Source organism: Mercenaria mercenaria, chromosome 7, assembly GCF_021730395.1.
Source record: "Mercenaria mercenaria strain notata chromosome 7, MADL_Memer_1, whole genome shotgun sequence".
Taxonomy (NCBI): Eukaryota; Metazoa; Mollusca; class Bivalvia; order Venerida; family Veneridae; genus Mercenaria; species Mercenaria mercenaria.
The window spans coordinates 44,091,843-44,119,669 of record NC_069367.1 but is presented as its reverse complement, the minus strand read 5'-3'; the positions used below and the strand labels follow the sequence as shown (position 1 = coordinate 44,119,669).

The window sequence follows — 27,827 nt, the reverse complement described above, 5'->3', positions numbered from 1 at the left end:
TCACAAAAGCTCACCTTGTCACTTTGTGACAGGTGAGCTAAAAATATACTGACATAAATTTATGATGATCATGTAAAAAGGGTGGCCTCTAGAATGTGAACAATGTTTTAAAATGATGTGACCTCGGGTAAACCACAACAGACTATCATTGTACTGTCTATTCAGGTGAGCTAAAATCAAGTAATGAAATTAAGAACTCAAACACAGGTTTCAACCATTCAATGGTTTATTTTGACACCAACAAATTGTCTCTGACATTATATAATAACAACTATATACACACAGTTCTATGTACAAATATTTACACTATAACAATTGCGGCATATTCTTTGGAATAAATGCACTGTTCACGAGAATCTAGTTCCAAATGTATCTATGTAATTGTGTTCTGTGACTCCTACCCCACACTTCAGATTCTTCATTTTCTACTGGAAATACCCAGTCCTAGGGTTTAAACAAAAAGTGTCTGTTGACAGCGGGCTCGACTAATCGACAAATTGATATAAGTATGGGGTCAAGTTCTTGGTCTGTACTGGTAACAAAGGCAGAACCACTTGCCGCCAGCAGGCTAAAGGTTAATGGTCGAGGAAAACGCTAAAAAGCTTACATGGCAGTTATTTCAAGTAAGGGTTAGCACACTGATAGAACTATCAACCTTCCAAAAGACAGCCTGATAACTTCCCGAGCAAGGCCTGAACCCTCAGCAGTAAGTGGCAATTGATTTGATGTAAGTAAGCTCATTTGATTCTTATTATTAGTAATAAAAAGAGATTTTCTATATATGTGCAAACACATTATCATATCTCAATTATTTATAGACCCCTTGACAATTTTTTTTACAAAAATATTTGTAGAATGTCATAACATCAGTGTAACATCACATATATGCTGATAGTGTAACATCACACATATGCCAATAGTGCAACATCACAAATATGCCAATAGTGTAACATCACACATATGCTAATAGTGTAACATCACACATATGCTGTTAGCGTAATATCAAACATATGCTAATAGTGTAACATCACACATATGCTGTAAGTGTAATATCAAACATATGCTAATGGTGTATCTGATAATCTTGTATCTGTATAATTCTCAACACATACAAGAGAAAACAGTATCTTACAGAATAATACTAGCACTGCTATAACATGAGCCGTGCCATGAGAAAACCAACATAGTGGGTGTGCGACCAGCATGGATCCAGACCAGCCTGCGCATCCGCGCAGTCTGGTCAGGATCCATGCTGTTCGCTTTTAAAGCCTATTGGAATTAGAGAAACCATTAGCGAACAGCATGGATTCTGACCAGACTGCGCGGATGCGCAGGCTGGTCTGGATCCATGCTGGTCGCAAACCCACTATGTTGATTTTCTCATGGCACGGCTCACATATACATTCCACAAAACATTTTCATTTACAAATAAACTATTATTACAATTATAACCAGTACAGTGTTGCTGCTATTTACAATTTCTATATACAATATATACAGACCTAGTCATTGCTATGTACAATATTTACAGAGAGTTCTCTATTTACACTATGTAAAGGTTTATACTGCAATATTCATAAACAACAAAGAACGACCCAGTGGTATGATGCAAGGTAAGAATGTAAGGGGTCACAAGTTCAAACTAAAATTTCAAAAAAGGGGTTTTTCTTTCAAACAGGATTTAAAACACAGGCCATATATTGTAGGTTCACACTTCAAATGTCTAAAATCTGTTTACATCGAAATAAAAACATGAGGTATGGAATCAAAATTTGCATACCTGCTGGAATCAGAGTTACTGCAAAACCAGTGTTAAGACCCTATTAGTCGCCTCTTACGATCATGCAAGGGTAAGGCAGTGGTTCAAATTCTTTTCATACATAGATCGTCCCAGAACCACATGGGGTGGAAAAAGTGATTGAGCATGCTATGTTCCCTTGACAAACCTGAATAGTTTTAACAAACTTTGTTTGGGGTCACCACAAAGAACATATTTGTGCATTTATTTCAAAATCTGACCAGCAGTTTCCAAAGAGAATATTTTAGAGCTTCAATTATAAAAATAGGGAGAAAAGTGACCAAACCCTCTGGCAGCAATGTCCTCTTTACAAATCAAATTGATTTTAACACTCCTTGTCTGGGAACTTTATTTTTACAGTGAAATTACATTAAAGTCCAGCTCTAGTGAAGATGACTGTTTTCCATACAACCAGATAGAAAGCTAGCCAGACCCTCTAGTTGCCATGTGTTTTTTAACATAGCTCCGCCCTCCTTGTAGCTTTGTTTTTAACAAATCAATGTGGCTTGAAAGAATATGGTAGAGGGTCACTACAACACTGCTGCGAAAATATTTTAAAATCAGCCAAGTTATTTCTGAGAAGATTTTTAAAGTTTTTCCTCTTGGCAGCCACAGCGGCCAGAATTATAAAATGCATGACCTGTATTTGAAGGGATATGGAATGGGACCATCCGAGGAACTTTCTAGAGTAGTTTGGTTGAAACTGACTTGCTGTCTTCAAGTAATTATGGACAGTCTAAAATGACTACCTACAGTTACTATTCTTCAGAAAGCACTCAAGCTAGAAAAACATTTATTTGCAATGAACCCCAGCTAAAACAATGGTTTTTCCCTGAACAAAGGTTATTTTCTCTTCAACAGATACTACCCATTTATATAACATATTAATAATTAACAAGAAGCTATAACTGTACTTTTTTTGGCATACTAGTGATATAGCAACACATGGAAAACATAGAGGCAGAACAGTTACAGTGGAAGTTTTGCCTTCCATTTATAACCACTTTTTAGGAAAACATCAAATCTCCTTGTGCTTCAGCTTAGTGTAAGAATACATAAGCCTGGGCACAAAGGGGTACATCTGTATGCTCCAACCTGCACTGAGGTGGGCAAAAACATGCACCCTGACCTTGTGCCTTGTAAAAATTAAACACTCACAACCATTTTCTACAACATTCTGATTATCTTAAGAATAAAACTATTAAAGAAACATCTTTAGAAATTCGAAATCACCCAAAGATTAGGGAGAATCAAGTACAAAAAGAGAGATAATATGAAATACATTCAAGGTAGTTATAATTCTTTTGCTCTACACTTCCTTCCACTGGTATCTATTAATATTTCAAATTTCATTCAAATGTATTCAGTAATGTAAGAGTTATACGCCAAACAAGGAAAATTAAAAGTCCAGGAAGGGAGACAACTTCACAAGTATTCAAGACAGAGATATGGTTCATTAGCACTGCATTCTGTCTCATTAGTATCCTTCTATATCAAAGTTTAGCTGAGAACCTCTACAGTTCTTTTAATGTTACACTTCAGACAAGAAAAGAATGATAGGCGGATGGCCAGACAGAAAGATGGTTGTGACAAAAATGTCTCCTGTTTAAATTTCCTAGTTTATAAGCATCTCCTCAATTCTTACTAAATGACATTATGAAATACTTGCTGACTACAGATTATAAGTTGATTATAAATAGATGTGGAATGCAGAATAATGACCGCCCTAAAACACCCATAAACTGTAAACTTCTATAAGAAAGACAGTTTACATACCAAAAACCTAAAAAAAAGTCTTCATGAGAATAACCCCAAAACTCACATAAGCAGACAATCCAGAGGTAAAACCCCAAAATATGTGACAAATGGGAACTAAATTATTAATGAGCCGCACCATGAGAAAACCAACATAGTGCATTTGCGACCAGCATGGATCAAGACCAGCCTGCGCATCTGTGCAGTCTGGTCAGGATCCATGCTGTTCACCAACGGTTTCTCTAATTGCAATAGCCTGTGAAAGCGAACAGCATGGATCCTGACCAGACTACGTGGATGCTCAGGCTGGTCTGGATCCATGCTGGTTGCAAATGCACTATGTTGGTTCTCTCATGGTGTGGCTTTTATGCCAATCCAATTGAGTTTTAACTGGCAAGGCTGCTTACTGATATAAGCAATACAAACTGACCAATCATAAGATATATTGCACATTTATGTACAAGTTTACAAATCTACCAATAAAATAATATCTACATAATTACATTCTGCATTTTCAAATCTCTATACATTTATTTGGAACATTCCTCTAAACAACTATTCATCTCACAAAAAAAAACCCAGAAAATAACTTCCAAGAATCTTCTTCAACTTGACCTTTGTGACCTTTAAAATACTATCCAAGTATGTGAAGCTTATCATCAAAATAGAGTTACCTTCAAACAAAGTAATAATCATCCTGTTTTACAGTTGATACATATTTCTATGATATTACAACTGGAATACTGAATATAAGCTGTGAGCTTAGAGATAATATAAATGAGTTGCAAACCAGTCTTACAATGCAACCAAGCCATTGGTCAATTTCAAAAGTGCATTAAAAACCACCAATAAGAAACTCGAGTCTTTAGACTGGTCCACAAACTCAAATTTGTAACCTTGGGTGCAGGATTTAACTGTCAATTGCTGACTGAGAAGTATAAAAATCTAATAGAGATGATTTCTTTCACTGATTAATTTAGAGACAATTTCGATTTAAAGGGAAAATCTATACAAACACAGTGCTGTATCAACTTTTTGAAAAACCATTTAACACCCTCAAGAACAATTATAATATTCTTAACTTTATCTTCTTTGCATGATATCTTTATTTGTATATAAATTTATTTCAGCTAAAATATGCGTTTGTTTTGGGATCAACGCCATTTTTCAAAAGTATTTCTGCTTTAGCTTGAAATACAAGGCTAACTCAAAGCTTATTTCAATCACACTGGAGTCACTGCCTCGAGGAGATCAACAGCACTAATTACGTATGAGAAGTGCAATCAACATCAATTACCTACAGGTTGAGCAATGATTACAAAAGACTGAATTAATATAAACTAATATCAGTAAGTTCAAACAAGATTCCAGAAAGTTATTTTCTGTCCTAAGACTGGTTTTCACTAGCATCTCCCAATTACAGCTTAGGCTAAAACAATATTAAATTGTGTTTACCATGACCAAGCAAAAAATCTGTTATCTTGTTTTTCTTTGAGTTTTACCAACACACTGGTCCAATACATTTAGTACAGCAAATATGATGAGGAATAAGGTCAGGCTTCAATCCATTCTGCATAGTCAGTTTTTGCAGTTCACCAAGCATGAAATTAAATACAAAATCTGTCCTTTCCTGTTTTCCAGGAGTATCAAAATATTACATATTGAAAGAAAATGCCTGGCTTTGTGTGTACCGTATTTTGGTGCATATAGGTCGCACTTTTTCTACCCATTTTGCTGCCTGAAAAAGTTCCTGCGACTTATACGACAGAACATTGCCAGCAGAATTTTTTTTCAGGCCAATTTTCTGACCGTAGCTCTCGCAAAATTACGTGCATCTGTTACGAACGAACAAAATGGATAAAAAATATCAATATCGGCGGCTTTTGAACCAGTAGCGGTTACTTTCAATGAAATATATCGTAAATAACCATTACAGACTAGTAAAATTACGAATGACTTTAATTCAACGATGTTTTTGCAGTTTGAATTACGTATGTTTCTACTTTCGTTTTACTGGACGCCATTGACATGTACTCCGGGTTGGATAAAATCCGGACAGAGCCGTCCTCCATTCCAAACATTGTTTATGCTAACTCTTAACGTATTAAAAAACTTGAAAGATAATTTTTTATTTTTTATTTTTAAATAAAAGAAAAAAATCCAAAAAGTGATATTTTGTTAATCTTTTTACTCGGAATCAAAAGAACACGGTTAATTACATGACACGGAAAGGTGTTATAATTGCTATGCAAACATTCACACTTTAACTTGCATAATTACAGAATGTAAATGCAAACTGACTGCTGCCAATTAGTGTCAAAAAGCCGCTTTTCTTTCATGTAGTCTGTTACCGATACTACTGTTGGTACGAAACGGTTGGGATCGAAAATAACACTGTCCGATTTCCACCAATCACGTTCTGATAATAATTCAGTCCGCGGCATCAATATGGCCGCTGCCATAACTTTTTTGCCGGTAAATATTGCTGGGGAAAAAATCCGAAATTTAACTGCGACTAATACGCTAGAACTTAAATTTTCCGACCATTTCCAGAGCAAAAATTAGATGCGGACTATACATTACCGCGACCTATACACACCAAAATACGGTATTGTAAATTGAGGCACACTCAATACTCTCCCATAATGTAAAATAAATTAAGAAGTATCCGTAGTCGTGCATTCAAAAATGACAGATAAAGCCACACTGGATTTGTTCCTATGAAAATAAGAGAAATGGGATTAGATGAGTGAGTTTTAAATTTTTGGACAGAAAGAGTAAATGTCAGAATTTTATTATGGACATATATAGAAAACTAATTAGATATGCCTAAGCTACAGATATATCTGCATAGTCAGGGTAGACACTTCTACATTTTCATTAGCTGGACCAAGCTGTTCGAATTTTTACGAGTTACTTAGCTAACGGCCGATTAACTTTTCAAGTTATATTTCAAGATTTTACAAGACTTAGTTAAATTACTAAATGAACAATTATTATAAAATCTTTCCATTAAAAAAGAACATCAAACTAGTGTTTCCCACCAAGACTAATACTTTGAATAAAAATTTAATTAGTTTAACAGTCAATTAAAGTTTCGAACAACTGGGCCCAGGTATTATTTACATTTCATAATATAATGCCTTTACAATAATTCCCTGATACTCTGTAAAACATCCTACTCCTTAAAAGCTAAAGGTTCACGTCACACTAAAGCTTCCATAGACTAACCACAAAAAACAACAACAACAACAACAAAAATAGTAACAAAAAATGCTAACAATAATTTGATAAATACCCTAAAGGAAATGCATTACCTTAAGATATAACTGGCCTGAATTTTAAAGACCTTGGAAAGCAGTCAAAATTTCATCCCCTTAAACTCCCCTCACTCAAAACACTTATTGACTGGAACACATTGCCTATAATGAAATGCTGGGATTTGCCTTTTCGGGGTTTTAGCACTGTTTTTTAGTTGTATTTCAGTTATATATCAGCGGGCAGTTAACTCTTTTATCATGCTGGACACGATTGATTTTGTCTTTGCAACCAATGCAGGTCATGATCAGCCTGGACATCTGTGCAGGCTGATCATGACCTGCACTATTTACCGTTCAGTCAGTATGTTTTTTGGTATGCACCCCTTTTAACAGTTAATGGTACTGTCCAAATTGGAAGATGGACAAGTTCATTACAGAAATCTAGCAGGGTAAGGGTTAACCTAACCAGTGTTCCTGGAGGCCATACAAGTACCATCCTGTCCTCCGCATCTGTCAAATTCCCACATGGATCAGAAGTAGAGGATGAAAGATCATTCCAGTAAAATACCAGTGCAAAATAATCATCTCCCTTGTTTAAAACATGTCATAGACTACCAATTACTTTGCATGTGCAAAAAAATAAATAACAATAAACTGAATTGTGAGAAAATAAATCTACCCATTAAGTTGTGGCTTAGGAAATATCATCCTCTGAAATTGTCTTAAAGGTTGATATGAACTAATTTGGGGAAAAAATCTCAACCAATGGTAGAGGGTAAAGGTACATTTACTTTATCTACAATTCAGTGATATTCCCTCATCACACTGCATATTTTATGAAAGGTTAAGTGAATGAAATTTGTCTGTAGGCATTTAAACCAATCCCATATGGTGCAACCAAAAGTCAGAATCCACTCCAAACAAAATATATGCAACTTCCATACAAACAATTGTATTGTTCAGGCTCTAGAACTTTTGCTGTGAAGCATCTGCTTGTTTTGCCCACTCAATAACAAAGTTTTGGCAATCTGCTTTTCTTCTAAACAATCCCTTCCCAACCATTACCGACTGTATACACATTCATTTTACACGAGTCTTGCATCTTTTTATTTATTTCTGTCATACTTTAATCACAGTTCAGCTTCACAGGTTTAACAAAATAAGCTGCTTCAACTATTTCATTGTCATGTTGTTTGGTTAAATAACACAGCTTTGGTATGGTTTATATAACAGGTCAATTTCTATCCCAAGGACCATTTAGGCTAGCGGTTTCCATTGCATTAAAGCATCAAATTATCAAGCATGGCACAAATCCTTAGAAGAATGATATTTCGTACTTGTTTATGTATGCATATGTGAAAGGATTTCAATTATATTTCAATCAGCACCTCTGGTTAAAAGATTCTGAAAATATCAATTTTCACCAAATTCGGTTTCCAGTCATAAAAACATAACATTCTGTCATATCAACAAGAGCTGTCACTAATGGTGACAAATGCCACCTAAGCACCTTGACCTTTGACCTGGTGACCTAAAAGTCAGTAGGGGTCGTGTACTCAATAAGTACTATCAGCATGTGAAGTTTGAAGGTCCTGTGTGCAGTGGTTCGCGAGTAAAGTGCCTTCATGCAAAAAGTTAACGTTGTGACGAACAAACTAACTAACTAACGAACGAACGGACGGACAGTTGAAAACTAATATGCCTCCCTTCAGGGGCATAAAAATGTAAGTTAGCAAATAAAGATGTAGTGAACTAACTGATAAATTTATCAGAAATTTTAAGCAGATGAGTAGAATCACATTCGGGAATTCATTTCACTTATGCATACATATACACACACCGTAAACCTGGAAATGATTTCACACATTTTAAGCTAGTGCAATTTGTGAGGCCAGTATATTCGCAAACTTAATGTCTCTAACTATATATATAATTACATAAGAGAACTGCCAAGACACAAAATTTAGTAGTCTGAACATTTCTAGGTCTACAGGTCTGAAATCTCTAATCTGTCTTGCTCCTCTCTGCCCAGATCGATTCGTCAGTAATGCTATCATTCTTTTCACTTCACACTGTGTAACAACAATATTTTATTTTAACACCGGTGACAACATGTTACACCATGTGTCATAAATGGTTAGCTTTTACTGGAGTAAACACACTGTTATTTGGACTGTCTGTGGTAGTGAGTAACATTCCATTAGATGTATCACCTGCCTCCGACATGTCTGTCGATTCTGTCACATCAGACGTCTCTGAATCTGTAATATGAAAAGTACATTTAACATGACATCCTTGTACCAATTTAAGATCATATGAATTATAAAATATGTAGTTTTGCAAGACTAAGTGTTCTTACATATATAATTTTTTTTTTTTATTATTTGGGTTTTACGGCGCACCAACACAGTATAGGTTATATGGCGCCAAACAGGACTACAAATTTTGGTTTCACATCTCTAAATATTTACATCGAAATAAAAACATGAGGTATGGAATCAAAATCTGTATACTTGCTGGAATCACAGAGTTACAGCAAAACCAAGTGTTAAGACCCTATTAGCCGCCTCTTACGATCATGCAAGGGTACAGCAGTGGTTCCAATTCTTTTCATACAGAGATCGTCCCAGAACCACATGGGGCTCTTACATATATTAAATTCATACTGAAGTCTAGCTGTGAATAGGGATCAAATGACTCTAAATACCAAATTTTTTATTAAATTTTATTTTTATTATATTTATTTTATTAAATTATTCCTTAAATAATTAAATTCCTTAAAGCTACTCGCCCATAGTTTGGGTGAAATTTTTCAATATGTTCATTTCCAGCTAGTTTGGCATAAATATACATATGACACTGAAAAATGATAAAGTGGATGAGAATAAAAATTAGACACTGGTAAAAATGCAAGAAGAATGTAAATTTTCTGCATAATTTTAAAAGCGTTGCAAACGTTTACTACATTCTGCATAACATTTTTGGTTATTTATTGCAAAAATCTTATGTCAGCAAGTTTGTACTACTAGTAGCTTTCAGAGTACTCACTTTTATAGATTTTGGGAGAAATTATTTTTCTCCAAAAATGTGTGGGTTAGTCCCTTTAAACAGGAATATTTACAGAAATGGAAGTCCCAAGAATATGTATATGTCCACTTAATGCTAATGAAATGTTCCAGGTTTAATTCATATTAGTGGAAACTGAAACAAGAGTGCCAGACTAATATGCCCGTCATCAAACCTGGCCTAATTCAAGGGCCATAATCCAAGAGTGCCTGGGGTGATTTGGGTGATTATCCAACTTGGTTGAGATATTATGCCCACAAACATTGTCAGCAAGTTTGGTGAAGATCGGATGAAAACTGTTCAACTTAGAGAGTGGACAAGGCTAAATTTGCAGTTTTTCGAGTAATTAAAGGGCCATAATCCAAGAGTGCCTGGGGAGATTTTGGTGGTTATACAACTTGGCTGAGATATCATGCCCACAAACATTGTCAGCAAGTTTGGTGAAGATTGGGTGAAAACTGCCCAGTTGCGTTGGACGACAACCTACCGCCATGGGTGTTCACATAATACGCTCCGCTCTTTAAGAGACGAGTGTACAAAAAGGGGTTGAGAACACATGGTACTGATGTAGTTGTTATGTTTTTTCTAGGATTTGACCTAATAACCAGGTTTTAGATCTCAGATAACCTAGTTTTGAAATTAAACTAGATTTCAAATGGACAAATATTCTTACAAAGTATTATGAAGATCAAGTCGAAAACATGGCCTCTACTGTGTTATCAAGGCTTTCGTATGATTGGACCTGGTGATGTAGTTTAGGACCTATGACAAAGTTTCATTAAGATTAGGCCAAAGTTATGAACTCTATAGAGGGTTAACAATCAAAGTGTTGGTAATGAGAGACCGACAACAGACGGACGTCTGACAAAAACACCCACAGGGAGATCACAATCACAGGCACCAGTATCGGACCTGGGACAAAGAATATGGCATTGTTTTTCATCCTAATTGAGTTCAAAATGAAAAATATGTAATGAAATATGACCCCCTACAAATGATACATATGTCTACTGAAGGCCAGAATCTTGAGAATCGAGCCTGCGAGCAATGGGTTCACTTCCCGGGCCGTTGTGGAATAAATTCTTTAGACAATTAAACAAACTTCCTATCACTGTTTCCTGTATACTTTAAGCTACAAAATGAAACCAACCCCAAGTCTCTAGCCCTTCCCGTTCATGAAATATCTATCAGGAAACAAGTGATTTCCTGCTGAAAGTCCCTTGTAGATAAAAATGCGGCACAAAGAATCGGTACGTAAACATAGAGTAAAGTATGGTTGTCCGCCGAGTACGGCTCAAATTCAATAAAAAATACTAAATAGTATAAATAAATACATAAACTAGGGCCACTCACAATCGTCAGTTGCATCTCAAACACGCGATATTGGCGTTTCAAATTTTTCCACGGTCTTTCAACTGAATGCTACGCCATGGAACAAAATTCATTAGGTATTTTTAAACGCAATTTCTGATTGGCCAATAGCAACACACCTCCGACAGAATCGCAACGTTTCGTGCAAAATTACTCGGATATTATTGTATCGGTTTCAATGGCGGAGAATACAATTGAAAGACCGACGGAAAAATAAAAAAGTAAATATCACATATAGTAGATGCTACTGACGGTGGTGAGTGGCCATGATTTACATATTTAGTAATACTTGTTATTAATGGCAAATGAATTTGACCCTTTCTAGGCTGACAAGCATCTTTTAGTCCGTGATTTCGTACCGTTTCGTTGTGCCACATTTCTATCTACCTGGAACTTGCAGCAGAAAGTCACTCGTTTTCTGATAGATATTTCATGAACGGGAAGGGCTAGAGACTTGGGGTTGGTCTCATTTTGTAGCTAAATGTACATGTGAAATAGTGATAGGTAGTTTGTTCAAATGTCTAGAGAATTTATTTCACAACGGCCCGGGAAGTGAACCCATTGCTCGCAGGGTCGATTCTCGAGTTTCTGGCCTTCAGTAGACATATGTATCATTTGTAGGGGGGTCATATTTCTTTACATATTTTTCATTTTGAACTCATTTAGGATGAAAACAAGGCCATATTCTTTGTCCCAGGTCCGATACTGGTGCCTGTGATCACAATAGTTTGAGCACTTCCTGTTCAAGTGGCGTCAAAATAATAATAGGACATTAAAGTAAAAGGTATGCAAAATGTTCACCTCCTGTTGCCGATGCATATCAAGTTTCATTTGAACTGGACAGAATCTCTTAAGAGATGAATACACAAGAAAATGTGACAGTCGGACAGATGGATAACAGTTCAAACAATATACACTTCCTTCGACACTGTGTCCATAAAAAGTCTGTATTTTCTAATTTCAAACTCTGATGGCCCCTAAAGGCAGTCAAGTGGAACCTTCTGAACAGATTTGAAAATGCTTAATACAAGGGTGCTTCTGATGATATCAAAACTATTAAAATTTACCTGTTTGTTTGTTTTGGGTTTAACGCCGTTTTTTCAACAGTAATTCAGTTATGTAACAGCGGGCAGTTAATCTAACCAGTGTTCCTGGATTCAGTACCAATACAAACCTGTTCTCTGCAAGTAACTGCCAACTTCCCCACATAAATAAGAGGTGGAGGACAAATTATTTCAGATGCAATGTTTTTTATTAAACTGTCATGGAGAACATACGGCCCAACAGAGGATCGAACTCATGACCCCGCAATCCTTAGATGGGTGCTCTCCCTATTGAGCGAAGCATGTGGGTTAAAATTTACCTGTAGTTTGCATGTCTTGTGAGTCTCGTAACGGCATAAAGCCAAACATATAAGGCTGTGGTTTATTGCCTGTTGGTATATTATGAATACTGCTGGTTCTGGGTATTGTTTGCTCAGGACTGCTGCCCTCACAACTGCTCGATGATACACTGAAATTATCATAATATCAAATTTTAAATGCTAAGCATTCATGGATATTTGGTACATAACTCTGTTTTCTCTACTTTTATTAAGTCCATTCTTTTGAAAGAAGTTTTTTTTTTTTGCATTTAGCTTATTATTCACAGGGTTAACACAAAAAGGTACATGTACCAAGTGCTGATAATTGAGCCGTGCCATGAGAAAACCAACATAGTGGGTGTGCGACCAGCATGGATCCAGACCAGCCTGCGCATCCGCGCAGTCTGGTCAGGATCCATGCTGTTCGCTAACAGTTTCTTCAATTCCAATAGGCTTTAAAAGCGAACAGCATGGAGCCTGACCAGACTGCGCGGATGCGCAGGCTGGTCTGGATCCATGCTGGTCGCAAACCCACTATGTTGATTTTCTCATGGCACGGCTCAATTAAAGATTATGGTATCCTTTCTGCATTAACCTCGCAATATATGATACACTTTTTTCTTTCAGAAGCATATCTGAATCAATCTATTTTCTTTAAGTGTTGCACGTGACAATATGATTTCAATTTTATTTATTTTGTTGGGTTTTGAGTCACACCAATACAATTTAATAGGTCATATGGCGACTTATACAGCTTTTGATGGTGCTCTAAGGCCTCAGGTGCCCATCCAGGAACTGTTTCAATCATAGGTGGAACCTGGGTAGAACAACAAAGTTAACATCTGTAAGCGAGCTGAAATTTCACACCCAAAAGAAGCTCCTGAATCCACATTAGAGAGTGGCAAAAGATTCAAAGTCAGTGACAATAACCACTCTGCCAGAGTTGATAACATGAGGTTTGAACTTAATTCATGTAACCTGCAAATGTCCAATGATAGCAAACACTTCATACCTTGGCAGCATGTAAATACCAACTAATTCTACAACTATTACACATAATATATGTGTGAGTGCAAAGCTGTAAGATAAAAAAGATGTACAAAAATACCTATGTGCCAGTGGGTGGGGTATCAATCTGTCTGGTGTACTTGGTCCTGAGTGAAACCTTTTTGGTGGACTCATGTAGCTCTCATATCTATTATCTCCATCAGGCTCCACTGAAAAAGTTTTGGTTAATATTTATAAAACTCTTCTGTAAAAAAAAGCTTCTAGTTATACAGAAGCAAGTCTCAAGAAGCTAGTTATAAAACTAAACCTGGAGCCAAATCTTTAGACACAAGCATCTGATTGGGTGGCTCAAAGCACAAATTTGAAATTGACCAACAACAAGACTGCACGCATGGACTGGTTTCCAAACTCAATTTTATGACCTTGGACTTAGATCTGTGCCTTTCATTTTAAACTGATAAAAATATTTTCATTAGCAACTGTAAGAATGAATACAGCTATTTGTGTTGCCCAATGCAGGTTGTATTACAATCTCATAATTGACCCCGACAACATTAACCTGATGAAGAAATATGTTAAATCACCTTCTTTCTTAAGCACAGGATTTCATGGTTTTCAGAGTTCTTAAGTTGAAAAAAAAGTGTATTTAGCAATGACTATACCTGGACAGGAAAACAATTTGAGTTGAAAGACTGCATCCGAGAAATCAACAAGATGTATGTCCATAGGACACTGGTGTCCATCCTTCCTGTTACTGCACATTGTTTAATGACTCTTAGGTATGTTAAATATTTTTAAGATAACTGCAACATATACTTTTACGGATTTCATGTGTATTTTCCCCCAAGTCAAGGACTATAAGTCCAGTCTGGCTAGGTGAAATCCCAAACAGGACACCAGGTGCACAACATGCTATTTACAGTCCTCTAATGTTTTATGACTCTAGGTAATGAACATTTGAGCCCCACCATGAGAAAAGCAACAAACCCAGAACAAAAATTTAGGGGCATGAAAATCCACAGAGCGAACTGAAGACTATATACTGCTTTCAAATGAACATTTATGTATACTTACGTTTCCTTTTACCAAGAGGACTCGGCCTTATTATGATGGGACTGATACTCCTGAAACAGACAGTAACATTTGAAAAACAATAATATACCTTATTTGCATATTTCATCTGCTCTTTGTAACAAGAAATGACAGGCAGCTAATATAGGCACAGAGCTAGTGTGATACATACAGGCCCTTTTCCCAATGAGAAGGTTTTGATATCATAGTCAAGCAATATTTAAATTTTCACAAATATAAAAAAGTTTGATCTTTATTTGGCATCATATAACACTATACAACATTTTGGTCTACATGTAGTTTATCGAGTCAAACAAAAAAATGCAAGCAAGGAAACTTTCTTATCGGACTGCCCAGTCTATAAACTTGCATTTATACTTCAATGCCACATTCCAGGTATTTTTCTTTATTTATTACAATTTCATTATACCTCAACTGATACGATTTTACGGAGTATGAAGGTATCTGTATACTTTTGGGGTAAAACTGTCGAACACCTTCAGAAAGATGTAAAATGTTATATCATATACTACGAAATAATTGATTTGTTGGGTTAAATGTCGCACCGACACAATTACAGGTCATATGGCGACTTTCCAGCTTCGATGGTGGAGGAAGACCCCAGCTGCCCCTCCGTGCATTATTTCATCATGAGCGGGCACCTGGGTAGAACCATCGACCTTCCGTAAGCCAGCTGGATGGCTTCCTCACATGAAGAATTCAATGCCTCGAGTGAGGCTCCAACCCACAACGATGAGGGGCAAGTGATTTGAAGTCAGCCACCATAACCACTCGGCCACAGAGGCCCCCCGTGAAATAATAAAACAAGTGCAATTCAGTATGGGCAGTGAAATCGGGCATCAGAATTTAGATATTTGAAAAAAACTCCAATATAATAATCAAATTTTGACAAGGCGTTTTATGATAAATATCTGTATTTACCTTGGAAATGATTTCCTCGTTGGACTAGGGCTTGGACTAGGTGTAAATGTGTGATTTTTTATAGGAGCTTGCATCGATGGTGAAAAACATTGCTGAAAATTAAACAAACAATCTAAATACCAGCTGAACAAGATTAAACCGGTAACAGTATGCAGTTTGGCGGTCTTAAAGCTGCTTGCCAAAGGTTGGGGTGAAATTTTCTCACTTAGTCTAGTTCATTTCCACCAAGTCTGGCACAGAATGTATAATATGACACTGAAAAAAAAAGATACAGTTACTGGAATGTTAGACATTGGTGAAAAAGAAGAATGCCAACTTTCTTCATTACTCTGAAACTATTATAAGTTACAACAGTTCATTCCTTCTGCAAAATACATTCGTTAATTTTATTAATAATTTATCCAGGATATCTATCAAAATTCATGAGCCAGCAAGTTTGTGCCAATGGTCAGTTTTACAGCCCCCACATTTTATCGATTTTTGACAGAAAAAACGACCACTGAAAGTATGTATGATTCAGCAAATCCATTTGTCCTGTTCCAAATACAACCTGCACGTTGAGTCCGATTTTTTACTAAAAATATTATAAATCTTACTAAAAACTGAGCTGTGCAGAAGCCAGATACAGTCGAAACTCGGTATCTCAAACTCGCTTGCCTCGAAATTCCACTTAAGTCGAAGACATTTTCAAGTCCCACCAAATTTCCTTCTTAATATATGTAATTCAACTCCGGTTACGTCAAAATTTGACTTATCGAGACTCCGGATGTGTCGAAAGGGATTTTCAGTCCTGTCAATAAAATTCAAGTGCATTGTAGACACGGTATGTCGAAGTGAGAAAAATATGCGATAAAATTGCATACATCTCATTGTGAATGTGGTTGGTTTTTAACACATGTCCATGTATATTGCTTAACCAGAAAGCCGTGATGCCGACATATCAAAGGTGCAACGATTATCAAAGTGAGATGATGTCATACTTATTTGCAAGTGCCATGATGATAACTGTTTGATATAAACATTAGATTTCTTTAATCAGCGGTCGTTTGTTTTTGTGACGTTATGAAAATTGCTTTTGATTTAAACGAATGAATTAATTAGTTTGAACAGTTTGTATATTTAATAAGGATTTATTAGAGGAAATCGCGATGAGACTGTACAAAACATTAACTTCTTGCATGAAAGCATCATTTGTTCAAAATGTCAAATCAAAATGCTGTCAAACCTCCGCGAGAAACGTGGTACAAAAAGGAAACTTGACTCAAAAATATTTGAGGCTAGTATCATTTTCATTCTTCGAAAACTGAAAACTTTGATAGCACACAAACTGTACGGAATAGTGTACGCGTAAAGTGTCGACAGTGTATACAAGGTATCAAGGAAATAGTTTTTATTTTTCAGTAAATCTTTTCGTAACTTAACCAACTTATTTATCATTTCTTCCATATACGTCCCTCCTCATAACTCGAATTTCGGTTATCTCGAAATAAAAAGCACGATCCCTTGAAATTCGAGATACCGAGTTTCGACTGTAGTTAAAAGATCTAAAATGGAAGATGATTTGTTGTGCAAAACTCTAATACCCGTCCTGCTCCACTACTATACATCATTATGATCACATACCATTTTTAATCGACTTCAAAAATAGATGCTGTCTATTAAAATTGTTTTTCCTTAGTAAATTGAAGGATGAGTATATGTACTAAGTGAAAATTCTAAGTAGCTTGCCGTACAGAAGAGTAGCTTTCAACGAATTTGTCAAGCCCTGGTGTTAATAAAATGCTTTAAACAAAACTACACCAAAGCCTTGTCATTATAATATGCACACTGAATTGTATATACATTTATATGTACATTCTTCTTTTTATCTTACGAAGATTGCAGAACTCCTACATTCTTAAATGATAGGGCACTTCTATCAAAGCAGATTGTACAACAACTAACAAGAGGACCATGATGACCCTCTATCGCTCACCTGAGTACCATTGCTCAAAATGATATGATCAAGTTTTGACATAGAGCACATAGGCATACACATTAAATATCATCAGGATAAACATTTTCTTGTAACAGTCCCTTTTGGCCTAGTCAGGGCCGGTGCCAATTTCCATACCAAGTTTGAGGGTGCTAGGCTCAAATGCTGCATTTTTGTACTAACATGACTATTCCTTACCCTGGAAGACTTAAATCACATTTAAAACCAATCTCATTAGATGCTGCTGATATATATTTGTTTACATAAAATAAAGGGAGGTAATTTGTCATAAATTCAGTCAAAAGTTATCTACCCTGATTGTTCAAGTCCATCTGATGGCACAAATGACATTTCAAATCAGTATCTTCATTGGTTACTGAGATACACCCATTTTAATATGACTATTTCTTACCATGGAAGACATAAATAATGTTTCAAACTAATCTCATTAGAAGCTGCTATGGTGTATTCATTTAGATAAAAAATAAAGGGAGGTAATTTGTCGTGAATTCAGTCAATATGTATCTTCACTGATTGTCAAAGTCCATCTGTTGACATAAATGAAATTTCAAATCAGTATCTTCATTAGTTACGGAGATATACCCATTTTAATTTGAAATAAAGGGAGGTAATTTGACATAAAATCAGTCCATAGTTATCTACCCTGATTGTCTCAATCCAACTAATGACAATAATGAAATTTCAAATAAGTCCTATAATAAGGACTTACTGATATAAATCCATTTTAATTACAATCAGGGAAGGTAATCAGATATAAAAAAACTCTGGAACCTACGATTGGATCTGACACAAGATTTTTTGTTGTTGAAGAATAGCTGATTTTGGCCCTTTCAGGGGCCATAACTCTGGAACCCAAGAAAGGAACCGAGATCTTATGGTGATACTTTTTATTGCCGTGGTGGCCCGGTATGATTCCCAACTAAAGCATCTTTTTTTTCGTAACTTTTGCATTTTATAGTTTAGAAACAAAGTCATATTCTTACTAGTATGTTCACAATATGACCAAATTTCAATTTTAAAGAAAGATCTTTTTTAGCCAGATTCTGGAGGTCAGTGCCTTTACATTACATAATTATTAATGATAGCAATTAATCAATCACTGATTTTCTTCAGTTAGACAATTAGACAGTAAATAAACAGATCAACTTTTCGAATTTCTAGATAGCTAATCGTAACTATCAGAACAGGCAGTTCGTCTCCACAACCTGTTCCAAAAACTGTGTCTAATTAGAGCTGCTTTTAAAAGCGTATGTCTCCCACAACTGCCTAATCATCTAAATAGTAAGTCAGTCTTTATATATACTGTTTACTCACCACAAATATACCTTTGAAGAGTAAAAAGACCAATTTTGGTTGATTTAAGGGCCATAATTCTGAAGTGCCTCAGAGGATTTGACTAGTTAATGAACTTGGCCGGGGAGTTATGGTCAAAAACATTTGGTTCAAGTTTGGTGAAGATCAGATGAGAACTATTCGACTTAAAGCGCGGAAAAAGAATAACAAGAGGGCCATGATGGCCCTATATCGCTCACCTGTTATCATTGCACTTGAGGACGAGAAGGTCCTCAGAAAAAATATCTAAGTCCAAAGGACAGGAACAACAAAGCCTCAAAGGGAAGAAATTTAACCAAAAAGAAAAAAATTTTTTTTTTTAAAGTACAGATATGTCAAAATACACCTAAAAATTGGAGGTACTATCCATGTTGTACCACAGAAAAGTGGTCTCGGTTTTTCCCTACGGCTTATAATAAAAAAGTTACTAAAAATAAGCTATTTATAGTAAGGTAAAAGGGAAGTAATTAAAAAGAAAATTATTGTAAGTGAACAAAAGAAGGATCTGCCAAATAAATCTGTTGACATAAATGAAATTTCAGATCAGTATCTTCATTAGTTACGGAGATATACCCATTTTAATTTGAAATAAAGGGAGGTAATTTGACATAAAATCAGTCCATAGTTATCTACCCTGATGGTCTCAGTCCAACTAATGACAATAATGAAATTGCAAATAAGTCCTATAAGTACTTACTGATATAAATCCATTTTGATTACAATCAGGGGAGGTAATCAGATATAAAATAACTCTGGAACCTACAATTGGGTCTGATTTGTCATGGAATCCAAGATTTATTGTTGTTGAAGATATTTTGGAGGTTTGTATCAAATAAAACCATAAATGAAACAAGGTCAAAATAGCTAATTTTGGCCCTTTCAGGGGCCATAACTCTGAAACCCATTAAGGGATCTGGCCGGTTCAAAAAAGGAACTGAGATCTTATGGCGACACAACTTTTGTACAAGTTTGATTAAATTCAAATCATAAATGAAGCTGCTATTGTGCAGACAAGGTCAAAATAGCTAATTCTGGCCCTTTCAGGGGCCATAACTCTGGAACTCATAACGGGATCTCGCCAGTTCAAGAAAGGAACCAAGATCTTATAGTGATACAAGTTGTGTGCAAGTTTGGGTAAAATAAAATCATAAATGAAGCTGCTATTGTGCAGACAAGGTCAAAATAGCTAATTCTGGCCCTTTCAGGGGCCATAACTCTGGAACCCATAATGGAATCTGGCCAGTTCAAGAAAGGAACCAAGATCTTATGGTGATACAAGTTGTGTGCCAGTTTGGTAAAAATCAAATCATAAATAAAGCTGCTATTGTGCAGACAAGGTCAAAATAGCTAATTTTGGCCCTTTCAGGGGCCATAACTCTGGAACCCATATTGGGATCTGGCCAGTTCAAGAAAGGAACCGAGATCTTATGGTGATACAAGTTGTGTGCAAGTTTGGTTAAAATAAAATCATAAATGAAACCACTATCGTGCAGACAAGAAATTGTTGACGGACGGACGCACACACGGACGCATGGATTGACGACGGACGACGGACGAAGGGTGATCACAAAAGCTCACCTTGTCACTATGTGACAGGTTAGCTAAAAAGGCCTATTTTCGTTAATTCAATGGCCATAATTCCGAAGTGCCTGGGCCGATTTGGCGACTTGTTGAACCTGGCCAAGGACTTATGGCCAAACACATTTTGTTCAAGTTTGGTGAAGATTGGATGAGAAATCTTAGACTTAGAATGCGGACAAGATTTGTGACAGACACACAGATGGACGCACACACACAGACAGAAGTAAATCAATATGTCTCCCAAACCACTGTGTGGTGGGAGACATAATTAAGATTACTAGGATGGTTAAAATGTATCTTCGGACTTTTCTTGTGTAACCTAGATGGAAAACATCAAACTATCTTCTATCAGCTTCTCGTTTATTAAGTCAAACTTTTATCAGAGAAGGAAAACTCTAGATGACAATTTTGACATTTAGGGCATAACTTTACCACTGGTCTGGTATGTGGGTAGAATCAAAAATTTCTACAAATCTTCTGGGAAGTTTCCTTATATGGTGTAATTCTAAACCCTTTGTACAGTCACGAGGATAACTGTAGTAACTTTAGTTTTATATAGTAATCCTAACTTCTCTGACAAAGTGACCCTCAAAGCCAATATCTAACTTACTTAGAGCTAACGTTAGATGTATCATTTATTTTTGATCTGAGAAATCCTGTTTATTCTGAACATACCTTATAAATGTTAACCTATATATACATGTATATATAGACCAAGAAATAATGATATTGTATTTGACAATTTTTTTTATTTTTAACACACAGGCTCAAAATATATATACAGCAGAAGGCTGTTCTAATTCATTGAATCATTCCAATCATTCAATTAATGTTACAAAATTATCATGCGGGACATATAATCCTTTTGTTAAGTATAAATTAGCTGAAAATGCTTCAACTATATTTTGTATATAATGGGAGCCGCGCCATAAGAAAACCAACATAATGTGTTTGCAACCAGCATGGATCCAGACCAGCCTGCTCATCCACACTGCCTGGTCAGGATCCATGCTGTTCGTTTTCAAAGCCTATTACAATTAGAGAAACCGTTAGCGAACAGCATGGATCCTGACCAGACTGCGCGGATGCGCAGGCCAGGCTGGTCTGTATCCATGCTGATAGCAAATGCACTATGTTGGTTTTCTCATGGTGCGAATCAATTATCATTTCTTAAATAAAACATACCTTTCCCACTCTTGTAGGAGACATAGCACCAACTAACATTGAGGGTGAGGTAAAAACATATAATGACTCTGAGAATGACCTTGGACGCGTGGTTGGTCTCTGCTGCGAGTTCTCTGCTATCATTGGTTCGTGATCTCCCTGTAAGAAATAGATACTATGAAATCTTTCAATTTAGTAGCATAAAATTCCTCTATCTTGGAAATTCAATTATATCTATATTTGGAATTTCATTTTTTCCTTGAGATGGATACAACCATGAAATCAATAAACATTAGCCCATCGATTTTCAGTACACAGGCTCTACTACATATTCTACAAGAGCTGTCTTAGGACAGCAAGGCTCGACTATTCAACAGCCTTATCTACTGAATGAATGTAAATGAATAGGGGAAACAAATTTGTAACTAGAATGTGTCTGCAGGACACAGGGTGTGCCCCCACTGGTACACTTGTCACAAACAAACATATAAATGTACACAGATAAAGTAGTCATACTCATGGCTGCCATGTTTTTGATCACTAACTTTGTTTAAGATTAAATAGCTTAATCAGTCCTTCGTTCGACCAAAAACCTTACCAGAGAAAAGCGTTCAGTCCACGATGTAGATATCTGTATAGCTGATCGCACCTCCCTAAAATCAAAAAGTAAAAACATAAAGTTTGCTACACCAGATATTATAATAAATAATGTTAGATTTACTTTATACACACTCAATGCTGCTTATCCAGATATAGGTTAACATGTAGATGTTGAGGAGGCATTATGAAATCCAGATGCTGCATAAAGTCTCCATTATATGAATGATTTTAGACATTATGTGTAAGACCATAATGATGTTCTCCATCACATGACTGACTGAATACAACAGGTCTAAGATCATTTAAAATCATGTGTTTTCTACTAAAATTGACTTTGCATCAGGATTTTTATTCCCCTTTGTCAAACAGGGCTATTATGTAGCTGGCAAAACACTTGCTGTGGCTCATTCCCTCTTAGTAAAAATTCCACTGTGGACAGAAATCAATGATTCTTTTACTTTCTGTTGGACACCTCATATAAGTTTCTATTTAATTCACAAATGCACAATTTTTCATAAAAATAAAACCAAGAAGATGCATTGTCAGCATCTATCTATCTATATATATATAATATATATCAAATTACTTAGTTCTAAGCCTTATCTAAGATAAACTAGAAAAATATTTTGTGCAACTTTCTTTCTGAAAAAGCTGTGTATCAGATCACATATTAGCAGTCAGGGGTGTAACTGTTTCAAGTTATCGCAGTTTATTACCCATTTGAGTTATTGCTTCAACTTTCATAACTTGTTTCAGTTATCATAAAATATTACAAAGCCCCCCTGTGCCAATTCCTCATTTTGAATGAGACTAATGCAATTATTTTCCGAATCCTTGACCTTTTATCTTTCCAGCTATGCAGTAAAATTTTTTACGCAAGACTGATAAAGTTTTACGCAAAAAGTTTAAAGCTATAAAACTCTAATATCCCATTATGCTTATCAGGTCATGATCAGACTAAAAGAGAATTTGACTAACCACAGTTCGCTACTAATTTCACTTTAAAGGTCACTTTGTGAGAACAGCAAAAAGACTTTTTTTGAATAACTAATACAGGTTATAAAATGCCTGAAATAGTAACTGAAATAGGTTACATAACTTAAAACAGTTTCACCCCTGACTGATTAGTGAAGCACTCCATGATCAAAATAACCATAACATAAAATCTTACCGCTCTCTTTGAATATCTCTATCTGCTATATGACTTTCCTCTTGTTTTAGCATGTTTAATCGGTCAGCCACTTTAATGGGAGTCTGAAACAAATGATATATGAAAACCATAATTTTTTTAAAAGTTATATTATAAAACAAGTGTTTTAATTCAGTTTAGTGAGTTTATCAACTTTGGTTATGTTGATATGGACCACAACATGATTTTACAAAGTGGAGGAGCTATCTATCTGGCTTGTGGAAAGTTGGTGCAGCAATGCTGAATGTTGGTACTTCTACCAAGGTGCTCCCCAATGTCAGTTAAAATAGTTAATACTTTAGTCTAGAATATATACAAACACAAAATCAGTTCTATGCTAAAAATCCTAACACCAAATTTTATTTTTTTGTACCCTTGTTATATAATAATGTTAATTAATACTTCCCCCAAAAACTGTTCTTGATGCAAACAGCATCACAGATTGTGCTTAAAATTCTTTCTCAACCAAGCAAAAAATAACAAGCATACAAACGTAGACTGGTCAATCAACCTCACTCATTAACCATGAAATATTAATTTTGAAGACAAACAGTTACAGGGATAGAAAAAGAAGGTTTACATTTAATAAAAACTTACTGTAGATCCATGTAAAGTCATAGAACTTGAGCTAAAACGTCTTGTTCTCTGTGAATCGATAGAGAAGTTGCTTGGGGGACTGAAATGATAACAGATAAAATTAAGCTATTAAGCACAAAGTTAAATTTCTAATAATAACAAGAAAATAGTCATAAGTTTGCCAGAAAAAAGCAACTTGTCTTACTTTTTTTACCAAACGTCAGACAGGTCTATAGTGTGCAATAAGCAGGGCATGCAAAAAAAAATGGGCAACCAGAAATTTGCCTTGATGTTTGATTTGAGCAAAGTGGGAAGCTACAAGCTAGGCAACTATTTTGCTCAAGATGGCCCCAAGCTTGAGCCCTTTCTGTTAATAAATGTTTTACAGCTGGCATGCTGATGTCAAATAACCAGCAAAGATTCTGGAATTGGAGCATCTTGTTTATCTTGCACTATTCTCCCACTAATATAGCTAACCTCTTTGTAGATAAACTTAAAAACAGATTATATATTTTCTTTATTCCAAATGGTTTGCTTATATAATGCAATGGTACATTAATGTAATGCTATGCTTTGTCCTGAACAGCATTTAATAGCTCTGTGTCTAGGGAGAGCACTTACAAGCGAGTTGTAACTTCAAACAGCCTTACTTATTTGACTTATCAGGATGACTTATTTTATGATCTGGTATTTTATAGTTGCCATCACTCTAAGCCGTATCTGCATTTTACTATTACCAGTTAGGAAAATGAAGACATTAAAAAAATCCAAAAAGTCATAACATACTGGTCATCCTTATTTGCTATTAAGTTAAACATTAGTACTCCTGCAGGGTTCAAATTTAGACAAGCATACAAGCTAAATGCTAGTGGAATTTTAAAATAGCTAGTGGGTTTGAAATGTACTAGCTAATTTCAGCTTGTCAATAATATAACAAGCAAATGTCTTCAGAGCTATAATAAAGTTTAATTGTTTTGAAGGTACACATTTTTCTTCATGAAAGGAATGTTATCATTTATGTTTATGATATTTTATTGTTCAACAAAAACGGCACAAGCTATTTTAAGCCAATAGAAAATATTTTTGTTTGAGACTGGCTACTAACAGAGATCAGTCAGTAAGTTTTGGCCAGTAAAATATTAAATTAAATAGAGTAATTAAATATTATTAACTTTAGCCGGTAGCTTTTCATTTTAGCTAGTGATCAAAAAGGGCACTAGCTAATTTCAGCTAGTACAAACTATTGTTAAATTTGACCCCTGTCCTGTTGAAACTTTCATTCGTAATTTTAAATATGAGACTTAAATTTTCCAAAATATGATGTGACAGGTGCAAGCAGATATCTACCCTGACATCAGCTTCAATAAACAGCAGACTGCCAATGACACAAAATAGCAGAAACAAAACACAAAATATATACTGACGAGATAAAGAAACGCCTCATTGAAATTTGGCGTTATTTTTTTCCTAACGCTTTGAATTGTTGTGAAATGTAGTAAATCTACATGTACTCTGACCGACAAACACAGTGAACAAAAACTCGCGCGATTTCATTCAGCCATTTGTTCACTTCATGTACCTGGTCATGATTTCCTCGTGCAGTCCGTGCATGTAAGCCATGTGGTTTTATTGAACGATTTTTGCACATGTACATGTGTAATACGACACACAACCATATTTTCAGCTATTCTCTGAAAAAAACATTAGTTTTCGTAATGCCGAGGCTGAATTCTGAAGAGAGGGCTCAGGTTTTGGCTATGCTTGAATGTGGGCGAACGCAGGAACAAGTTGCTAGACGTTTTAACGTCTCTCGTTCGACAATTGTGCGTCTTATTCGACGTGTTAGAGACACAAAACGACTATCGATAGACCACGTTCAGGTAGACCGCGTGTAACGTCAATACGACAGGATAATTATATACGTCAACGTCATTTACGTGACAGATTTGTGACGGCGCAATCTACGTCACGTATAGTTGTAGGTAACCGTGGACGTCCAATTAGTCGACATACAGTGAGAAATCGACTCAGAGAACGCGGAATTACCTGTCGTAGGCCCTACCGCGGTCTAATTCTAACGTTAAGCCACCGTCAACAACGTCTTATTTGGGCCCGCAACCATCGCGGCCAGCGTTGGCAGAACGTAGTGTTCAGTGACGAGTCGCGTTTCAACTTGTGGAACGCCGACGGACGTATCCGTGTCTATAGACGACGCCATGAACGCTATGCAAACAGTTGCGTTTTGGAGCACAATCGTTACGGTGGAGGTGGAGTAATGGTGTGGGCAGCAATCAACCATAGGTTTAAGTCCCAACTCGTCGTTTGCCAAGGTAATCTCACAGCCAGGCGTTACATCGACCAGATATTACGTCATGTAGTTGTCCCTTTATTCCGTCAACGTCAAGGATTAGTCTATCAGCACGACAACGCGCGACCTCACGTTGCACGCGTCACCAGGGACTTTCTACAAGCTAGAAACATTAATGTTTTACCTTGGCCGGCGTGTTCACCGGACTGCAATCCGATTGAACACGCGTGGGATTATCTCGGACGGCGGTTAAGCCAACGTCAACCCCAGCCAGCAAATGTCCGGGAACTGGTAGCAGCGCTTCACCAGGAGTGGGCCAGAATTCCACGGTATCTGTTACGCAACTGGTGCGGCTCTATGAGGCGTCGCCTTGCTGCTGTGGTTGCTAGCAGAGGTGGCCACACGCGCTACTGATTTTTCTAATGCAATTTCTCCGACCGGGCTATTAAAATTCAAGATTTAAGCATAATGCGACAATGAAATGATTTCTTATTGACCATAAATTCTTGTAAAGCATCTAATTTGCGAATGGAATTGTTCTTTTCTTATTTTGAATCACGGTTAACGAAAAATTGTATACCGAGTTTGAATGAGGCGTTTCTTTATCTCGTCAGTGTACATTCATAAAATGTCAGCGAGGCAATTTTATGCTTTAATGTAAACATAAATTCATTTCCTAGAATAAGTTTGGACGTGACGGAGTCAGCGACAGTCAAAAGTTATCATGCTGTTCCGAAATTTCCTATTATTTGGACTCAACTTCAAACAAGTTGACATCATACATTTAAATAACATATTACCTTATTTGCATACTTGCTGTAGAAACTAGTATATTGATCATCGGTGCACTGTTGCATCGTTTTAGTGTCCCTGGAGCTGGGATACTATTTTTGCCATTGCTCCCAGCGCTTTCCAAGTCACGACTGCAATATCCTATTGGTGGTGATATATTGTTCGAAGAGGGTGGATCAACCTCCATTATGATTTTCATTCATGCAACCTGCTTTTCTATTATATATGGGATTGGGGTATACCAAAATGCATTTCTTGTCTTTCTTTCACCAGTGTTCAACCAGAATTTTTCATAAAAAACAGAAAGTAATTATTGAAAACATTGCAATGACCATTTGCTTAACATTTCAGCTGCAGTGGTGCAGTCATAAAAGCTGCTGTCTTGCCCTATTCACTGCTGAAAAATGTTTTATTTCAATACGGGAAATTTGCTCTTTCGTCGCGCCGACTACGCTTCGCTTTCAAGGCGGAAAGGTGAGATGTATGGTAAAAATGCATTCCTAGCGGAATGAAAAAACTAATGTTCATGGTAACTATTCAAACATAAAAGGAAAAGACGTTGCAAACTTGAAAGTTTTAGAAAAAATTATTTTTTTCCTAATTTTCATTCAATGCACAGGCACTTCCTGTGTGAAAAATGTTTCACGTGAACGCA

At 36.2% G+C, this 27,827-nt stretch overlaps 1 protein-coding gene across 2 annotated transcripts; it reads right to left on the bottom strand.

Annotated features, from left to right (window-relative positions):
• Positions 1-208: 208 nt before the first annotated feature.
• On the bottom strand, positions 209-27,827 carry LOC123554263 (P2R1A-PPP2R2A-interacting phosphatase regulator 1-like). Of its 2 annotated transcripts, XR_008371729.1 has the most exons (11): positions 27,181-27,827; positions 24,094-24,172; positions 23,479-23,561; positions 22,306-22,360; positions 21,729-21,866; positions 15,635-15,726; positions 14,696-14,745; positions 13,722-13,830; positions 12,614-12,762; positions 8,370-9,074; positions 209-8,315 (listed from the first exon to the last, which is right to left on the bottom strand). XR_008371729.1 is itself a non-coding variant. In XM_045344276.2 (10 exons), the coding sequence occupies exons 1-10, from the start codon at positions 27,369-27,371 to the stop codon at positions 8,941-8,943; spliced, it is 1,080 nt and encodes a 359-aa protein (XP_045200211.1). In that variant the 5' UTR covers positions 27,372-27,827; the 3' UTR covers positions 209-8,940. The 2 variants fall into 2 exon arrangements, 1 of the variants encoding a protein (XP_045200211.1); XM_045344276.2 differs by having other exon boundaries at positions 209-9,074.